At 35.0% G+C, this 21,326-nt stretch overlaps 2 protein-coding genes across 13 annotated transcripts in view; one reads left to right on the top strand and one right to left on the bottom strand.

The window, feature by feature from the left end:
- KLC1 (kinesin light chain 1) overlaps positions 1-14,625 on the top strand; it is a 75,345-nt gene extending 60,720 nt beyond the window's left edge. For 2 of the 5 annotated variants that reach the window (XM_075926481.1, XM_075926480.1), the window contains exons 14-16: positions 2,237-2,367; positions 7,060-7,126; positions 8,922-14,625. In XM_075926481.1, coding sequence (XP_075782596.1) covers positions 2,237-2,367; positions 7,060-7,126; positions 8,922-8,987 — 264 coding nt within the window. In that variant the 3' untranslated portion in view covers positions 8,988-14,625. The other 3 variants (XM_075926483.1, XM_075926482.1, XM_075926484.1) reach the window with 2 other exon arrangements.
- The window catches only part of XRCC3 (X-ray repair cross complementing 3), a 66,774-nt gene that overhangs the window by 25,010 nt on the left and 20,438 nt on the right, over positions 1-21,326 (bottom strand). For 2 of the 8 annotated variants that reach the window (XM_075926490.1, XM_075926491.1), the window contains exon 8: positions 18,779-21,053. The exons of 2 other annotated variants lie outside the window; for them this stretch is intronic. In XM_075926490.1, coding sequence (XP_075782605.1) covers positions 20,813-21,053 — 241 coding nt within the window. In that variant the 3' untranslated portion in view covers positions 18,779-20,812. Of the gene's footprint in view, positions 1-18,777; positions 21,054-21,326 lie in introns of those variants that run through there. 4 more of the 8 variants (XM_075926494.1, XM_075926489.1, XM_075926496.1 and 1 more) reach the window with 3 other exon arrangements.

Genomic DNA, 21,326 nt, shown 5'->3' with positions numbered 1-21,326 from the left:
ACTGTCAGTGGGGCATCTTCTGTTAGTATTCATTCCACTTGCTACAGAGAGATGCCTTCATCTTTTGACAGTCTTAAATGATATCTTTATTCATTATCCCACAGTTGAGAATGGAAAGACTATTCAATTATTTTGTAACTTCTGTAGGTAGGTAGTTCTTTCAATTCAGTTTTGAGGACCATTAGGGTAGGCAGTATGTGGAAACTTGCATTATAGTATTTTCCTTAGGCATTTTAAAATAAATATATATATAATATACGAGAATAAATCAACAGTTCCATAGATTCTTTTTATCTCAAATCAGTAGACAGAATTTTGTTTGGAGGAGTAAGGGAAACTTTTCCTTTTTAGTGTTGGGAGGTGTATTCCTGACAGAAGTTAAAGCTTAAATGAATGCACCTTGTTCTGTTCATTTCTTTTAAAGCCTTTATTAATTTTTTTCTCTTTTTTTAGAGTTTTGTATTCTTTTCAATTAAAAAAAAATCATTCTTTTCTCTGCATATACTACACGTGATGTGTTTTATAATATAAAAGCAATTTGTTTTTTAAAAATTTGCTTTTCTCTTATTTACATACATTAATAAAAGACTGGATCTCTTTTGGTAATTTTTGTATGATGCATGTTAGTGAAATAGGTTAAAATACATAAACTGCTATCTTTTTGGTAATTAAAAGGATCAGGAATAGCAGCACTTAGAGGTGCAACCACAAATCTTTAATTTTAAAAGACATCTCGGCATATGACCTAGAAATACTATAAGCATAACTGTTCAAAATTGAAAACTGTTGAACTTTTCCCAACAGTTTCATTCAGTTTTTCTTCTCTCCATTTCTGACAGGCCTAGATGCCTTTTGTGATTCTTATACTGCCTCCTGCATGACGGGCGTGCACCATCTTCAAGCTTTAACTTCTCTCTTCAGTACTGACTGCTGTTTTAGCAAATCCCTTACTATTTTTGTCAGAGCTACACTTCCTTGTAAACTAGCCATTCCTTCATTGCTAGTGTCTATTTTTTGTTTCCTGTTTCTCTACATGTGTAGCTTTACAAGATATGTATCTAGTCATACAAAATGTGTTATTACAACCATTTGCTATGTAATACTTAAGTAAAAAGTAAGAATGAACTTTATAAGTAGCTGTTCACTATGAAAACAGGTAGTTAAAAGTATCACAGAAGGTATTATTAAAATAGCATGATGGTGATCTTTACAGAATAAAATGTAAAAGTAAGGCATGTGCTCCAAGTGCTTTAAAATGTATTTAGAGACCTATAATGTGGTTAACCTCAATATGGAACTCCAGATAATTCTAAAGTAGCATTGCTGTTTAGTTTTTGTGTGAAATTTTGGCAATTATGCTTTTCTCTACTAATCTTGGTGTTCGGTGATTTGTGTATTTGTCTTTCTAACTTCTAATAAACTCACTCCAACTGATGGCTGTCTGTCTGCTTAGTAGTACTTTCTCCTTTTTATAGTCCTTCCTTTCAAAGTGTAGCCATGTAGGATTTCTCAAAGTAGTAAGTGGTACTACTACTTTTACTAAACTGTTGACTTTTAAGAGAAAACTAATTATTTGGCATACAAATTTGGTATCTCTGCTTAAGAGTTAGACTTCTCTGTCATAAAATGAGAATGTAATGTGCAGAAATCTATCATTTCATCTTGTTCTGTATTTTTCTGAAACATGTTGAAGGTAAAACTAAATCTAAATATATATAATTTTCTCATCCTAAATGATACCTACATTTTTAATAAACTTAATGTATAGAATTTACTAAATATGTTAAGTGCATATGGCGGAGATAAATAACAAAAATAATAAGTTTGTTCTTTTTAGACCTTGATAGAATGCTCTTGCTTGATATTGCATTCACCTTTCCCATATGGTCGCATGAAAATAAATATGGAATGCTATAGAGGTGACAAAGGTGTTGATATGCATTTATGAATTATGTATAGTTTAAGATTATTTTTAACTGTTATGGATTACAGTTAACCATAAATTGAACAGATTTTCATCTTTCTGAAATCTTTGTGATAAGTAGATGCTATTGATTATGAATGCTGACCATAATCTTGGTAAAATAAAACTTAAATGACATTTTAAAAATGTATATAATTTGGCACTATTACCCAATGGTAGCAGAGCACAAGTATTTTTACAATACATATTTATTCAGCTGTGGAGGAGGGGTAAAAATTGTTGCAGTTTCACATTTATTGAAATTTTTTTCAGGATGGCACTGGATCTTTAAAACGCAGTGGTTCCTTTAGCAAACTCCGTGCTTCAATTAGACGCAGCAGTGAGAAGCTGGTTAGAAAGCTGAAGGGAGGAAATTCACGAGACAGTGAACCAAAGAATCCTGGGTAATTATCTATTCTTAGATGTGCTGGTGTGCCCAGTTTGTGTCCACTTTGTAGCTTAGCACTGACCAAGGTAGCCTTTTCTCTTGTGGCCATAATGTACCTTTATGCACTTAGAATTGTGGTACATAAGAAGGATTTATGCTTATTGCATTCTTTACTGATAATGATACAGGGAATAATTTAACACTGTTTTAACAATGCCTTTATTTTAAATGGAAAAATTAATTTGTGTTTAGTATTTTTTGCTCACGTTTTTTACAGAATTTTCAGCTTGTTAAAAGGGGATGCGTAGTGTGATGGCACCTCTAAGAAAAAACTTTATTTAGAATATGTTGATATAGTCAGTATTATTGGTGCACTTTATTAAACTGCTAAATTTCTCTTCTCTCAAAGAATAAATTAAGCTGCCCATACTTTATTCTTAAGTATTGGAAGAGGAGTATGGGGAGAGTTGTTCGTTTGTTTTGCTTCAGTAAAACTCACGACTAGCATTCTGAATATTTAATGTATTAAAATAAACTTCAGTGTTAACATAATTTGGCATGAATTTTTTTAGATCTATATAAACAGTGTGTTTCACATACTGTACATATTAACATTCTACTAACATTTGAAACATTCTCTTTGTCAGGAGTATAGAAGTGGAAAGCTATTGTTAAAGCAAACAGAATGTTGCCTCTCAGTCCTTAGTGTTGAGGGAAAAGGTTTGTTGAAACCTTTAGTCATGCTTTGTTTAGAAATTAACATGTGACATTTATTAAAAGTTATGTCAACCCAGCTACATGGCTGGGAGATGTGAAAAATCTACACCTCTGAGCAATAACATAGTTAAGCTGAGCTGAATCACATTGTAGACAGCACTAGGTCAATGGTAAAGATATGATTCTGTGCCCAGTGAAGGGAAGTCAGTGGCAAAATGCTCACTGAATTCATTGATGAACAAGCAAGCTGTAAATGAAAGGCTGTCATTTTTCTTTTCAATCAAGCTAGTGGGAGAGTGAATTTTTTTAAAAAAGGAAAGCTACACACAACACTGTAGTGGAAGAAATTCAAAACTGCAAAATAGTTGAGTAAAACAGTACAAATGCTAGTCTAGAATGTGTGTCTCATCCTTCCAGTGTTAAAAAAAAAAATTATAAATGTTTCTTTAATTTACGTACAGCTCTTTATCAACACTGCCTATTGCTCTGGTTCATCATTGTTTTTATACACTGTAATTTAAACCTAATAAATATTTCCTCTATTCCAATATTTTGGGGGAGGTTTTAAAAAATGTCAACATGTTATGAAGTCAGGTTGTTATTCCTGGTCTCCTGCAGTTGTTAATAGGGAATATATGACCAACTTATTTTTTCCCTTATAAATATAATAGCTAACGGGCATTTTTCTTATATTTTGAAATGCTTTAATTTATTTGGCATTGCAATCTGCTATAAACACCTACTGTATGTGTGCTGCATGTAAGTAAAAGTACTCTATCTACATAAATATAAACCATATTTTTGACTGTATGCCACCTGCTAACGTATGTGTGGTATTTTATTCAAATGATAAAAGTTAGTGTAGAACAGATATTAAAGTATCAATATCATCATTGGCTTCCTGTGTTCTTTGAAGGTGTCTCTGATAATTGAAGGTAAAATTCTTCATTAGTTTATCTTTTATATACATATTCCAGAAATAGTTCGGATTTCAAAATCTTTCAATGATCATGTAGTGCCAAAAAAATAATTTTCAGTTCCTAAAAAACTTGCAGTACTGGCAAATTTTATTTTGAATTAATCTTTTGACTAGTAAAATGCACAAATAATATCTGGAGGTTGATGAGAATACCTATACAAGCTTTATTTTTGTACATAAAATATTTAAAAATATCTTAATTTTCATTTGCGTAGCTCTTTTTGAAAAATGTAAATGTCTGGTTTGTAAAAATTATTTTTTAAACTTTTCTAGATCATGAAAGCACAATTTAGAGGATAGGATTAAGTGAAATATCTTATTTCAACTTCATTTCTGGTAGTAATATTGCTTTCCATAGTAATTTGCTAGATTTAGTTAAAACTGCTCTGTTTTTTTACTGACATTTGGTGTATATATTTTTATGTAAACACACATTTGTATTTAACATATTGTAAATATTCAGATACAGCATTGCTAGTGTGTATAATTATCTACTGATTTATAAAAAAAAAATTAGAAACAATTTTTCAGATGTTTTATTTTTTCCATGAGATCATGGGGTTTTTTCTTATTTTTCCCTTTTCCCTTTAGTATCTCGTCTGTTTTCTCTAAAGCTTGTTCTTAGTAGGAACAGGTGAATTGCAAACTACTTTATCCTCACTTATTGTCATAGTCATTGATCATGCTGTCAAGCAAGGATTAATATCTCAAGTGAGGAATAGGCGACAGGAGTAGATGAGCTCCAAAGCCTAGTCATCAGACATCTATTCACAGAAAATTGAGGGAAGGCGGATTTAAAAAAAAATCACTTGTTGGCAAATTACTTCTATGGAAAATCTTTTTCCTTAAGATGATAGGTCTGCAAGAGTTGGGTATTATAAACACACCAAGTTTCAAGTCCTGTATGAACTACTTTCCTTAGGCACTTCTTTTATTCCAGATCTTTAATTCTAAATTTATTTTGCTTTGTTGATAGGTTGATGATTTTGATCTCTCATTTTTAAAATTTGACCATAATTCAGGTTAAACTTACCACAGGAAAGCTTTTTTAAAAAATAGATAGCTTTTAAACTTACAGAAAAACGATGCATGTATGTTTAGTATTTTTATAGTCCTGTTTCTGATTTGAAAAAATTTCAAGTGCATTTGCAAGCTAATTTTCATATATAAATTAAAATCTAATCTACTTCTAAAGTAAATCAATTGCTAGTAACTTTTGAAACTTAATCATAGTATCTGTTTGAGGTTCATTATTAGCACTTGAGCAAAAGTATACCGGATGTTTGGATAAGTTTGTACTGGTGGATTTTTTTTGTTTTCCTGGAGTTTGGATTTTGGTTTTTAATAAATCTTTATGCACTTACTTTTTTAAGAGATTTTAATTTGGAATGTTTTATGTGTGTTGCAGATTAACATATTTTGACTTTCATGTGTAACCTTAATTGTGTATATTATATAAATAAATAACAGATAGGTGTAACCAATGCATGATTCATTGCTTCTTTTTTGTTGCTAACACTTGTCATATTTTAAATCACGTGCATTCTATCTGAAACGTTCAACATTAATTACTCTACTTTCATTGTATATCTGCTACCTGCATTCATTTCTATAGGTTTTTGTATTTTTGTTTCAGCATTCTAGACATACACATTATTTGGGCTAAGAGCCCTCAGATCACTTAAGAACATGCTTATCTTCGTGTGAATAGGCCTGTTGATTTCAGTGGGACCAATGACTAGGTTGTTGTGCAGTGTTAGCTGTGCAGAGACCCCTTCACTCTCAGGTGCAGGAAGCCACCTGTGCAGATCACATTGCAGGATTGGGGTCTAACTTTGGTGTTAATGTGACACACACAATAATTTTAATGTGCTCCTTTTAGGAGCACAAAAATTATATGAAAGAGCCAGTGGTACCAAACGAACAGAGTACCACATTTTAGTTCACCTGTCTTTGGGGTGGGGAATAGCAAACATCCATATTGTACCTTTTCAGCAAAATATTTTGACATTGGGGACTGTTTACATTAATTTTAAGCCAGCGTTGTAATTAATCTTACTTTTTAAATAGTTTAGTCTTAAATGTTATAGGTGTTTGAATAATTTTTAATAAAGTTCAGGATGAAAACAATGACTAAGAATATCAATCCTCAAGAATATGGAAGTTGATATAATATAAAATCGTTAATACAGAGTTATCCTGATTAACACTAGCCCTTCTAAAATAACAAGGGTTTAAATTGATTGTATTATCTTTGTGGTATATTGCTTTCATAAGACCATTTTGGGACTACCACTGCTTGAAATATATTATGGCCACTAACAATGATAGTAGTAGCAACCTTACAGTGTCCTTCACTTCAAAATGACTGAAATCAGACTCAGCAGATTTTTTAAAAGTTTGCTATTTTTTGCCTTATTTATGTCAACAGACATCTTTCCATAGTTTTTACTAGTTAAAGCAACTTATTTGATAAATGTATCAATATGTATTAATATTTTTCACAAACATTTATTGAACAACTACATCTGAATAAAACTTAAAAAAATGAATAGTCCTGTAGTACCTTAGAGACTAGAGAATTTATATAGTATCATGAGCTTTCGTTGGCGCAACCTGCTTCTTCAGATTAATAATTTTTTTTTTAAATCAGCTAAATAATTTTAAACTAAGCACTAAATTGAAGCATATGTTAAATTAATGTATTCAGAAATGACAAATTTTGGAAACTGATGTTAATACCTTTAATGGTTCAAATTATTTCAAACTCATAACGTGCTTAAGTACTCTGGGGCTGGCAATTATTTTGATACTTATCTTAATATTAAAAGAGCAGGAAAATGTGCAAATAAGTAACTACAGGAAGTATTTCTCTTAAAGAGCATACTTCATATTAGGTTTCATGGCTTATATTAAAACTCCCTTAAGTTTGCATCCGTATCATTATACCTGTGTGTTTAGAGTAATTATTCTGATTGGTTTATCCTTGCATGTTCACTATCCTGGTTGCAGCATGAAGCGTGCCAGTTCTCTGAATGTTCTTAACATGGGTGGCAAGGCTACTGAAGATCACTTTCAAGTAAGAAGATCTATAATATTCTTACACAAGTAGATACATCCAGCAGGGTTTGGGCAGAAGAGCATGAGAAACAATAAAATGATAGAGTACTCGGTAAGACCCTCAGTATAGCAAAGCACTTTAAGCATGTGCTTAAGTCCATTAGCATTCAGCAAAGCACTTAAGCAGGTGCTTAAAGTTAAGTATGTGTTCAAGTCCTATTGATATCAGTCAGTTAAGCAGGTGCTTAACTATAATGCTGAACTAGGGCCTGAATTGGAATATTGGAATGTCTAATATAATTTAAAAAGGAATATTTGTAAAGATCAGATATTCTGTATTTTTGATGGAACAAGCTTCTCTTAAAAGGTCCAGTCATACTAGGTGTTATGTGCTCTCAAATCCCAATGACATCAGTGAGACCTTATGGTACAGAGGAACAGGCCCTAAATGTATCTCATGTTAAGTATTGGTTCTACTAAAATCTAAACTGTAACTATTTTTCCTATTTTCATTGTGCCTGATAGCTACTACACATAACTGTTTGTACCTAATAAGTTACCACTGCATATATTGTTAAGGAAAGCTAGTAATGTTCTATGTTCTAAACATCATTGTGCATTTTACTAACAGCAGCTGTGACTAACTTTGAGGGAAATATTAATTTGTCAGTGCCAGCATACTGTACGATGTAGAATCCTCACCTTTATTTGTCCCAAGGCTTATAACTAAAACTGTCGCTGCATGGATCTCTTTTGCTATTGTGTGACATAAAGGTATCTCCTTTAGTATTAGCCCTAAAGAATCTTCTGTGGTTTTTTTAGTTCTCTGAAATTTATGCAAAGATGTTCCTTCATTAATTTATGTGAACGTTGACCCAAAAAAATCCACCAAGGTAAACAAAGCACTTTGCAGCAGTAATACAAAAAATACTCCAGGCTATCAAAATTTGAGGCCATGTCTGCACTAGGGAACTATTTAGAAATTACTAAATTTGACTTAAGAACTCCCAATTTACCAAATTCGAACTAGTATGCCCTCACTATGGGGAAGTATCAACATTAGACCAAGGCAGGCACCGTAAATGTGGATGTGCTATCTTGGACTTAAAGCCCAGGAAGAGCTTAGGGGAACTGCGGGAGGCCTCCCAGAGGACAATAAGCTCGAATTAGCAGTATCGGAACATCCACAATAACATTATTTTGGAATTAGCTTTATTCTTCATGAAAAACAAGAGTTCGAATTCCATGACCCATTGTTTCAAAATAACAGGTTTGGTAGTGTAGATGCACCGCTTATAAATTCAGACATGGGAGGGGAGCTATTTCAGAATAAGGTCTTAGTGTAGACCAGGGCTCACAGTCTTAGCCTAGGAGCAATTAACTTTATAACTGGTTTTCTGTGCATTTTATAATCTGTGCTTTCTCAGTGAGCTTTACTTACCACATCTGAAATGTGTAAAGTTAACAGTATATTTATAAATTTTACAAATATTTTCCCCTGAATTTGCCAAGTAGAGAAACACTTGCCAATATTGCTAGGCTGTCAGCCCCTTCTGTAATATTTGTGTTAGTAATGCAAAGAGAGTGCACAGATATAATTATATCTGTTCAGCATAGCTAGATGAAGTAAAGATAGTTATCAGGATATGAAAAAAACCTTGTATTTCTCAAACTAAAGTAGGTAAGCACTATCATTTTCCTAAAGTATACTAATTGTTCAGGTTATTTGCATTAGTTTGTAATTTTTAGGCATTCTTTTTAGACATCCAGGTAACTCAAGCCTTTTAATAATTGTTTTCATTTTTTTCATACAGGAACGAAATAATTGTCTGACAGAATCAAGAGCTCTGAGTGCCAGTCACACTAATTTGGCACATTGAAGTTCTTGGACAAAAACTAGCTAAAATTCCTTTGTGAATAAAGAAGCACTGAGACTCTCAAAGCTTTGGTTCCTTATCACTCTCTATAGGAACATCTAATTTGTAGATTACATTTTGTAATGGACTGCTGTTTTTACTATTCTAAAATAGTGACATTTTAAAACATAGTGGATATTTTCTTGCAAGAGAAACAATATAGATGTATATTACTCATTGCACTGCTGTCATTCGTGCTACTTATGTTGATGTCTGTTAACAGATCTGAATATCAGCAGCTGAAACGTGAAAAAATAGAAATATACATAAACATACCAAAATGCGAAGGAGAAGAAAGGGTTCTTTATATTGATATTTGAAACAGGTTAAATGAAATGTGTAGCAGAAAGTATATGCAGTGCTTGAATGAGACAAATATCTGTTATGTCATCACTGTATAAATTCACAATGGGGTTTACTGTACTGGTGTGACATTACCTTGCATCACTGTGTCTCACAACTTCAGATGTCTTGCCTTAAAAGTAGAGCTTAAATACTGGATTCCTTAATCACTAGATGTAGATACTAAATTTCGTAATGGAAACACTTAGACTGCCTTTAACTATAGGTGGCATGCATACCAACACCGATAACTATGAAACTTTGTATCTTGTTTATTTAGGCCCAGTAATAAGTAGTGATTGATTTGGGGGAAATGGCAAACGTTTTGGCCCGTATTTTTTTTCAGCGGATGTACATTGAAGCTTTGGGGTACAACAGACCCAGAGCAGTAGCTGCTGTTTTACTAGAGCAAAACATTGTGCCTCAGGTTTCTGACACATCTCCATTGTTTATTCTTGCTTGCTCCAACTCTTGCCTCTCTCCATAGTAGTTAACTGCAACAGGAGTAAATGAAGCGGGTGACTCCATTCTAGGCTGGTATACTGTGGAATAGCTGCTGTGCAGAGGACCACTTATGAGAAACTCTACTGAAGTTTAATAAGTTTAAGGCCCCATTAGAAGCACTAGGTGCCCTTATTTGGTAGACAGGTCACATTTCTGATCAGCCTTCCTTTTTAAATCTATATATGATTAATAGATATTCTGTCTGTATTGAGGCCTGCTGCTTGAACTAAATATATGATGTTTGAATATCTTGTGAATGCTAATATTTTCAGTAAAATGAGACTTTTAAAATACTACACTTAACAATTTGTAGACAGGATTTATATGCAAGTGGAAAGAAAGTAAAAATGCATGTTTTTAAATGGTTATGTAATTAAAATACAGAACAAAAATAACTTTGGGATGAGCTGGAATACTAATATGAGCTTAGACTTGCACATATTGAGGTAGGATAAAGGAAGGTGAACAATAAGTTTTGGTATTTGATCAGGCTGTGAAGAACTCATTAGACCTAAAACTTTTATAAATGCGTGTCCCACTTGCATTCTAGTTTTAAAGCTTATTTTAATGACAAATGAAATAAGTTATATGTATAATGCACTTATGTTTACTATGAGGTACTTCATTAGCATCTCTATAAAAAAGAAATAATTATATATGGTATATTTGCCATAAAAATAGTCCAGAAATTGAGACTTGATGCTGCTTATGTATTGTGGTTTTAGTGCATACTAGTGTAATTAATTGAACTTGAGAATAAAATCTGAACAACAATTTGTTTAGAAGCTTCAGAGGGCTAGCTAGCTGAGTTAGTCTGTAACAGGAAAAACTTAAACAACAATTAGGCTAGTAGCACTTTAAAGACTAACACAACATGTAGATGGTGGTATGAGCTTTCGTGGGCACAACCCACTTCTTCAGATGACAGAAGTAGGTTGTGCCCACAAAAGCTCATGATACCATCTACATATTTTGTTAGTCTTTAAGGTGCTACTAGACTATCTCTAAACAAATTAAACAATAAATAGTCAATGTGGACTCGAATTCTAATTGTTTGAGAGCTTTTTTATTGTTTTAATAAAACATAACATACATTTGTTGATGAATTAATAGTTCTCTGCATAAAGCTTGAAAAACTAGCTTTGTGGAACTAAACAGCAGTTGCTGGGTGGATAAGAAGATGGTATCCATCGCTAACTGATGGGTAGGTCACATGGCTACAACTGCTTTGTGTCAGCTTCCCCTTTTGCAGTAACTGTGAAGGATTCTGATGCAGAGGTCTGCCCTGCCCTGCAGGTCAGCCTTTGCCAGTAAGGGAGAAGCTATTACAGTAATAGTGGTTCAGAGAGCTTTACAGCTAAGGTGACTTTCAACCATATGAAGAGTACCCTACAAAGGTCTGTCTTTGTATAAAGGGAGCTATTCTGATTCAAAGTTCACTTGAAGATTAGATGTTTGGCGCATTTTAAAAACTTGTTTCCCAGCCTTTATCTTTCAAATTTGAATTAATGTTTTGCAGCCTCTCAAAGAACTGGAACTTGTGTAAATATATAAATATGTTTAAATATTTAAAACTTAATTCAGACCTAATTAACTAAAATTTTTATTAAATGGTCTTTAAAGTTCAAGACTAAAGTATGTCAGACTCCATTCATCATAGAATCTCATTCATTTTAGGTCTTTTAATAGTTCAGTGAAATATTGTAGGTGGTACTATTAGTACTATACTTACAAATGTGACTTAAGTGCTTTATATGGGTTAAGGAATTCTGTCAAGGAATGATAAAAGTTAAAATTTTGACCTACTTCTCTATTTCACACCATCTCTCTAAAACAAAACCACTCTTTAACCAAGTTGCAAAATCTGTATAATTTGTGTGGATTTTAGCATTATTCTTCCTTTTGTTTAAATGATCCAAAAATTACTTTGCCAGTATATGCATTTATTTAAGTGGACTTCTGAGTTTACTTTTAAGTTAAAATGGAAGTGTCACATTAACTTTTTTGCTAGACTTTATCATTTTATGCACTACTTGCTAGCATTACTGGCACTATCATAGAATACTAGGACTGGAAGGGACCTCAAAGTCATTGAGTCCAGTCACCTGCCCTCATGGCAGGACCAAATACTGTCTAGACCAGGCATGTCCAAAGTCAGGCCCAGGGGCCAATTGCGGCCCGTGTTCCGGTTTAATACGGCCCCACAGGTAATTTGGCAATATCTATCTTTTATGGCCCCCAACGAATCCATATGTATTGAGATGAATACATTGTAAAATCTCAGTTAATGTCAGTTGGTCTAAATCAGTTATAAATATATTTGGACACAACATGTATACTTGGTGTTATGTTCCTGTTCATAATTTTTGAACTTAAAAGTTGACAGACAACCTTTATTACCAATAATATGTAATGTACTTTACAATGTTCCTGACATATATTTCAGCTTCCTGGATTTTTTTTCATCTGGCCTTCAGATATGAAAGGCAGAGTGATTTAACACCTGTTTAGATTTGTCATCCATGTGACGAAATGAAAAGTATGCTGTTTGCAATAAACTTTGCATAAAATAGTTAATTTGCATTTAATTTTAATGGTTCAAATAATGTCAGGCAAAATGGTCGACCCTCACGCATGTTCACTTCATCAAATCTGGCCCTCTTTGAAAAAAGTTTGGGCACCCCTGGTCTAGACCATCCCTGATAGATAAATTTAGGTTAGATAAATGTCTAACTATTCATTCTTGATTCGTGATCTAATTAAATGTTAGCAGTGACTCATATGCTCCCTTTGTAATTAGATGATTAAACTAGCTGTTTACTGTTTGTAAACGCTGTCCCCAGTGGTAGCAAAGTATTTGAAATTATGTATGAACTAACCGACATTTATTTTCATGCTTTTGTATTTTTAAAACTGAGTGGTAGTAATTCAAGAAGGTTTAAGCTGTGGTTAAACTGTACAGTTAAAGAATTCCACCGATTTAGCAAATGAGAAAGTATGGTTGTGATGTGTATGTACCATTAAAATGGACTGTGCAGTGCTTCATCTAAAGTGTGTTTACAGTATTTGATAGGTTTAAGTGTGTAATTTAGTATGTGTCAACTAGGTCATTATATGAAAGCTGCTAAGTATGTATTGCAATTTAGTACTCCATGTCTGCCTATAATAAAAAAAAATACTGCAAGGAAAGCATGAAAGTTTAAAGTTTAGTATTATAGTACAGACTTTGCATTATCATAACATGCATTTGTAAATGCATTGGTATAAATAATCCCTCTTTTAAAAGTAAACACATTTGTGAGGGGAAATTGTGAAGTTTACACTTGGTTTCAAATCATTTATACTGTCAGTACTTGAGCGGAAGAAGTGAATAGTGGTGGTGGTTGTTTAAGTAGCGTTATGACAAATTACCCACGCATTCATCACCCAAACTGGTAGCTCTAATGTATGCATTTGGTGAGAAAGTGAAGGATTATGTGATAGGAGTGGCAAACTCTTTATCCCTGTAATACAATTGTTATGGATGCTTTGAAAGGAGTCATTAAAAATATCATAGCTAAAATCACTGGTTAACATTAGTTGCATTTTAAAGCACAGAAGATGCTTAGAACTGTAAAAGTACGGCAAAAGTACGTGCATGGACAAAACCAAAATAGACTGAGTGATATACAATTTTGATGTAACAAGTATACCAAAAAATTGGAAATGAGGCTTCTTCAGCATCTCGATGTGTTGATTGGACACTGTCTCCAATTTAAAGCTCCTATGAAGTTTTTTACAGTTATGAAGAGTATTTTCCTATGCAACTTGTAGGCTGGTGTAAAAAAATTAAGAATGTACAACTCGGGTTCTATAAAATCACTAAGGGTATTTTGGTATTGTTGGGATGGGAGGAAAATGGGAATCAGTAGCATTTTTAAGTAGAGCCCTGTTCAGATACAATTTTTGTATTCATATGCCTACAGACCATTTTTTGCAGATCCAATGTCAGATAAGCAGATCTGCAGTACTTTAAGAGCAGTCATGTCACCTTTCCCTTTTCAATCCAAATTAAAAAAAAATGTAGATTTAGATTACAAAATTAGTTTAAAACCTTCTAAGACTGGGGTGTTGTGTTTTGCACCTTAAAACCATACTGTTTGTCCAGCTGTTGAAGGAGAAATGGAACCCTGAATTCCTTTCTTGAAAGAAAAGCTTCAAAATAAAACAAAACATTAATTGTTAAATACAGCAATAATTCACTCTAACTTCATGGCAAGTTCTGCATTTAAATCAAAGATTAGGCTTTTTAACTAGACCTTTTATTTGTCTTAAAGTGCATTTATGGAATCAAAATTTTTCCTTATATACACCAGTGTCTTTACAGTGCACAGAATAATGATCCTATACCATTCTAGTTTAACAGTAATCCATTTCCAGAAGTGCATATAATGTTACCACTGAACATCTCCTTACACTCTGTGTGTGTGTGTGTGTGTGTGTGTGTGTGTGTGTGTGTGTGTGTGTGTGTGTGTTAGAGCTATAGTTTGATTTGAAGCTGTTAACAAAACATGTCTAAAGTGTCTTTTTGGCATTTATTTTCAAAGTGTAAAAATAAAATATTAAAGTGTAGTCTTATAATAGTTCTGTGTTGAATAAAAGTGTATTTATGAATTTTAGAATGTAAATCTTTCATGTAAAAAATTTAGATTTTTCCTGTACAGAAGTAAACCTCAGTTGTGAAACCCAAAGATTAATAAAGCTATAAGGAACAGTTCCTAAAAGTGCATTTGTTACATACTGGAACAGCTGTGATTTTACAACAAAGCTACAGTATGTTCCTATGTTGCTGATAAGATTCTGCTGAAAAGTAAGGAACCTCCAAAAACTACTTAGCACTATATACAGATCATGGGCTTTTGAACCACCCAACTTGTATTGAATTAGTGCAGTGTATTACATGATATAAAAGCAATTTATATATAGTTAAAACTGATAATATACAGTAAAGATTCACTGTGAACACTGGAGGTTTTTTAAAAACCTCAACTTGTGTGTACAGAATTTAAAAAAATTACTATAAACTATTGTAATCAGAGCCAGAACTACATTTGGGGATTCAAATAAGGACTACTAATTGACTGTACTGTGAAGTAGTTTCAATGTGGTAATCACTACTTCCCCTAAATTTTAAAGCATCTGAACCCCTGTTCATGTTTTAATGAGTCAAAATGGGCTTTCCATGAGTTATAGATCAATACTGCTGACCCTGGAACAGCTATGCTGCTTCTAACATCTGTTGTGAAACAGAACCCTGATAATTGTCTTGTTAAGCAAGAAAAAAAAGTGGCCATATGTATTTACATGCAGTTGGGTGTATACTAAGAACTCCTCTCCTATTGAAACACATTGGCTGCGTCTAGACTGGCAAGTTTTTCCGCTGTCTACATTGGCTGCTTGAATTTCCGCAAGAACACTGACTTCCTACTGTCTGAACTCAGTGCTTCTTGCAGAAATGCTATGCTGCTCCCGTTCGGGCAAAAGCCCTCTTGCGCAAATGCTTTTGTGCAAAAAAGCCCTGATCGTGAAAATGGCAATCGGGGCTTTCTTGCGCAAAACCACATCTAGATTGGCATGGACGCTTTTCCAAAAAAAGTGCTTTTGCGGAAAAGCATCCATGCCAATCTAGATTCTCTTTTCCGTAAATGCTTTTAATGGAAAACTTTTCCATTAAAAGCATTTGCGGAAAATCATGCCAGTCTAGATGTAGCCATTGAGAGAGAGTTACCTTTTTAACATGTTAATTCAAATGTTTAACTGAAGAAGCTTTTGGATTTGATTGGTGAATGCAGTTTAATGTCTGTATAGCTATCTTTCTGCAAACACCAGGCCAGCAAAACTAGAAAAAACTCTTAATGGGAAGTTTGACAGTTTACATTTTATAAAGGGAAAAAAAAAAAAGAGGTAAATGACTTGCAGGTTATACACGAGTCTAACTACTGCACATCACAGAACAAACAATTATACAAATTTGGGTTTACAATTTTGACAAGCTGTAGCTAGTACAAAATCAGATATTGTAGCCATAATGTATTAAGTTGGGGAGTAACTTTCTGTGTACGTGAAACACACAACTTGGCAAAAAAGTAAAGTAAGTGGGTCAGTGCACTGCCACACAGGTATAGTATGGAATGAACTTATAGGGCAAGTAGTGCTCTAGGTGTCATTAAAAGGGCAAGATACCATCTACAACAAGCCCAACAATGGTCTCCACGGCTTCCCCTCCCCCCCATGGCCACCTCTTTCCATAGCTACTGACTGTTATGCCTGTCCATCCAATATGCCTCCAGGTTCCTTGTGCTTTAAGACAGTACCAACAGAGTGATATTTAAACATAACTGATTGTTTCAGTATAAGTGTATCAAGCCAAAGCTCGATAAGCCATATGGTTCATTTAAAAACAAAACTTTTATAAGCTTCAGAGGGCTAGCTGCATTAGTCTTTAACAGGAAAAACTAAAAACCTCAAATAGTCTAGTAGCACCTTAAAAGCTAACAAAACATGTAGATGGTATCATGAGCTTTTATGGGCACAACCCACTTCTTCAGATGACAGGAGTGTACAGGTTTGACAGTAAGGATATGAAGGACTAGTCAATTATCTGACAAGCAAAATGCTTATTGGATAATCAAGTTGCTCCTCCTGTGGGGGGTACTTTAAAGTGGTGCTGCCACTTTGAAATGCTGGGAGGAGCCTGACTCCAGGCTCCCATGGTGGCATTTCAAAGCCGCAGCACTGCATGGAGCCTGGGGCTAGTGGGGAGTTCCCATGTTACCCTGGGCTCCACATAGTGCTTTTGTCTTTGAAGTGTAGCAATAGCTCTAGGGCTGTTTCTCCACTTCAAATGCCCTATCGACTAGTCTATGCGACGTGTATCAACTATCTGATTTAACTACTTGCAATTTAATATCCCTAGTTTACAGTGGGCCAGAGTAGGGATCTGATAACTGATCATTGTTAAAAATGCTTAATCAGCAATCTTCAAAACAAAGGTACAAAAATAATTGTCCTCAAGGAACAGAAGGCCCAGACTGGTCATCTATAATAGTATATAGGATTCTATTGTGCTTGCCAAATAATGTTCAGTAAGACAGTCTGGGTATGAAGACCTACAAGGATGTCTGACTCAGATTCAATTCACATGCTAATGGACTCAATTGTGATGAAGGCTGGTTGGGCACTATCAACTTCATAGTGGCTGAAGGTGCAAACAGCTCTTTATGTAGACTCTCATGTCTCATAGACTTTAAGGGACCATTTTGATCATCTAGTCTGACCCCCTGCACAATGCAGGCCACAGAATCTCACCCACCCACTGCTAGAATAATTCTCTCACCTATATCTCAGATATTGAAGTCCTTGAAACAATGGTTCAAAGACCCCAAGATGCAGAGAATCCTCCCGCTAGGGACCTGTGCCCCATGCTACAGAGGAAGGTGAAAAACCTCCAGGGCCTGTCAGGAAGGATACTATCAATTGACTTTGATTCTTATCTGCTTCGTTTTAACTACCCTATCTTCAGATACTGATTTCCCGGTCTCCCACTGCCCTTTTCTTTCCCTTCTGTCTCCCCTTCTCTTCTATTTTAGGTCTGCATATCCTAAACTCAAAACTCTGGTTATCTGAAGAAGTGGGCTGTGACCATGAAAGCTCATGATACCATACATGTTTTGTTAGTCTATAAAGTGCTACCAGACTTTTTTTTTTTCTGTACAGCCTAACTCAGGCTAGCCCCTGAAGCTTCTGCCTCAAAGACGATGGCCAACCTTACAGATTTGTTGGAGACACAGCATGGTAGTGATCCCCTAAGGATCTATACTGTTACCTCATTTTCCAGATCATTTATGAAAACGATCAAACTTTGATAAAGATAGTTAAGTCCCATGAAGAGTTACAAGGGATCTCACAAAAGTGGGTGACTAGATTAGAAAAGAGGCAGATGAAATAAAACATTAATAAATGCAATCATCTGTTGCTACTCAAGAAATCTTGGAATCACTGTGTTTTCTCTGAAAACATTAGGAAAGGGATCTATATCAAGAAAGGAAATATCCTTATACATCTATATAAACACAAAGTACATTCACACCACCTATAACATGTGCAGTTCTGTTCCCATCTTAAAAAAAGATTAGAATTGGAAAAGGTAGAGAAAAATTTTTTTTAGGCATATGGAACAACAACTACATTAGGAGAAATTAAAAAGATAGATTATCTTAAAATAAAGATGACCGAAGTGGGATATGTTAATCTTTACATTATGATGTGGAGAAAGACTAAGGAAGTGGTTTTTTTTTTAACCCCTTCTCATAACCCAAGAATCAGTCAGGGGTCACAATGAAATTAGGCAGTAGGTTTTAAAACAAACAAGTACTTTCTCACAATACACAGTCAATCTGTGGAACTCATTGCCAGCAAATGGTATGACAAAAGCATACCTGAGTATAAAAAAAAAAAAAATTAGATTCAGGGAGACCAGGTTCATCAACTGTTATTACTCAAGATGGTGAGGGATGCAGCTGCATGTTCTGGGTATCCCTAAACTTCATGGCTACGTCTACACTGGCCCCTTTTCCGGAAGGGGCATGTTAATTTCAGAGATCGTAATAGGGAAATCCGCAGGGGATTTAAATATCCCCCGCAGCATTTAAATAAAAATGTCCGCTGCTTTTTTCCGGCTTTTAGACAAGCCGGAAAAGAGCATCTACACTGGCCCGGATCCTCTGGAAAAAGCGCCCTTTTCCGGAGGATCTTATTCCTACTTTGAAGGGCACTTTTTCCGGAGGATCGGGGCCAGTGTAGATGCTCTTTTCCGGCTTTTCTAAAAGCCGGAAAAAAGCGGCGGACATTTTTATTTAAATGCCGCGGGGGATATTTAAATCCCCCGTGGATTTCCCTATTACGATCTCTGAAATTAACATGCCCCTTCTGGAAAAGGGGCCAATGTAGACGAGCCCCATGACTTCCAGAAGCTGAAGGAAGTGGATAACAGGAGATAATTGCCCTGTTCTGTTCATTCCCTCAAGTTTCTGGCCTCGATCCTTGTCAAAAGAAATGATTCTGGTCTGACCCAGTATGGCCATACTTATATGCTCAAGAACTGGCTGGCTAGAGTAATGAGGCAGGTAGTAAAACGAATAATAAAAGGGTAGGGTTAAAGAAAAAGAGGAAAGCTGGGAGTACTCAGTGCAAAAATAGACGTGTTGAGAACAGAAAAAAAAAACAAAAAACAAGGAACCCAAAAGGCATGAAGTGAAGAAATTCTAGAAGCATGGGTTAAAAGGGATTGGAATTGCTCATTTATTAGAATACATTTAATCTAATTGGTATTACTGAATCTGTTGGGATGATTTTCAGGCCACTAATTTTTTTTTCACATCTAGCTATCTGATGCTTCAAAATAGCCAGTTTCATAAAACTGAAAACAATTATTAGCCATATCAGTTGCAAAGAACTCAGAAAAATGCCTTGCATGTTTCAGTGTCTCAAAGGAGTAGACATGTTAGTCTACAACTTTAAAAAGAAGTAGTCCTGAGTGAGGAAAAAAAGGGGGGAGGAATCTTCTCCCTTCCCCCCCTTATAAATTGTGAGGATCCCCCCCCTTTTTTCTAGCAGGCAATGGCAGAATTATCCCTCTTAATATAGAAAAAGCACAAGTATTCAATAAATAATATTGTTCTGTATTTTGGGGGAGAAACACAAGTACTCATATGGAAACATACTTTTCATTTTACTAAAATTTCATGAGGAATGTTAAACAGCACCTACAATTACACATTTTTAAATGGGGGATTCAATCACTAGAAACAGTTGTTTAGTTAACAGGGACCAGGAGAACTGCATGGTGACTTATCTGCCTAGTGCTATGGCTGTGGATCAGTGGTTATCAAAGTGTGGTCCACAACTGTGTTGTAGGTGGGCTGCAGGCTTGGGGCTCACCAACCCCTTCAGCAAGGAGTATGCGCTGAAGCTCCAGCCTCATGACCCCCCACGTGAAGTTGGAGACCCAGCACTGGCTTCCTCTGCGGGGGCACAGGCAGAAGAGGCCAGCCTTGTAGGTCAGAGCTGGCTTGCAGGGAAAGGAAGCTGCTCTGTCCCCTACTGTTTCCCCTACCCTCAGCTGAGGAAATGGTAGTGCAGAAAATTGCTCCCATTGGCTGAAATCTTCGGGGAGGATCTTAGGAAACAGTCTACAGCTTAGTAAGGAGGAGAGGATGGAAAAATAATAAGAAAATACACTTAAGTCATGATAAGAAACAGTCAAATGAAAAGGAGTCCCAATCACAATTTGTAGTAGCAGACAGTCAAAAAGTGACAAGTTTTTAACATGGTTAAAGTCTAAATAATAAGATGAGCGAACTAGAATGAGGATATTAATCTAATGGGCATCACATAAACTTGGTGGAATGAGGATAGTCAACAGGACACATTAAATACCCGGGTACAAAACATATCAGAAGGATAGAACAGGTCATGCTGGTGGAGTAGTGACGCTATATGTCAAAGAAAGCATAAGCTCAAAGGAAATAATCTCTATGGGTAGTGATTATATGCTCTAATCTAATGATACATTACAGATCACCTGCCCAGGATGGGCATACAGTGTTTAGTATAGTCTGCATTCCAAAGATACAGTTGATCTTTTATTAAGCTCCGTTCTTTTCCAAGGTAGATGCATCAAGGTGCAAACCCAACTGCACATAAAAGTTAGCACAGTTACCTATTCTCATATATGGTTCTCTATTTTCTCAGAATACGGTTATAAAAATGTACAGTTCAAACAACATCTTTCATATACATCTTAGGTATTCTTTTTCTGCAGTTGAAAAAAAATACTATGGTTATAGCTTCTTGATTCACAATCATTTATATCTATCCTTGAGAGTAGATAGCACGCAACGTTTTCAAAGTGGTGATTTCACTTTAACTCCTTTCACACCTTCCAAATCTACTGCATAGCAGCAAAAAGACTGAGGAAGATGAGGAGCAAAAACCACTCTTAGGGTCCTCAAAACACTTCCAATATGCTGTAATGCACCAACAGGTGACTGCTGTGATTGTGTTAATCGACTGGCCATCAATCTCATCAACAGTTGATTGGACCAGGTTAGCCCAAGTGCTGGAGAAACGTTCTTATCCAATAAGCTGAAAGGAAACAGTGTTTTATAAAAGTTTTTGCATACATGAAACAAGATGTTTCAAACTAAATTTCATTTTAGGTAGACATAAATTAGAGCTTATATGTCAACTTTCAGCATTTTGCTGCATTAAGGATACAATGCTCCACAGATATGACATCTCTCTTGACAAATCATTGCTTTTGCCAGAGAGAATTACAACGGTCAACTCCAAACAATTTTCAATCACAAACTACAAATTACAGGGCTATGTACTCTGGGTTCCATCAGAGGCAACATT

Source organism: Pelodiscus sinensis, chromosome 4, assembly GCF_049634645.1.
Source record: "Pelodiscus sinensis isolate JC-2024 chromosome 4, ASM4963464v1, whole genome shotgun sequence".
Lineage (NCBI taxonomy): Eukaryota > Metazoa > Chordata > Testudines > Trionychidae > Pelodiscus > Pelodiscus sinensis.
The sequence above is the reverse complement of the archived record's forward strand: the minus strand, read 5'-3'. Positions and strand labels throughout refer to the sequence as shown.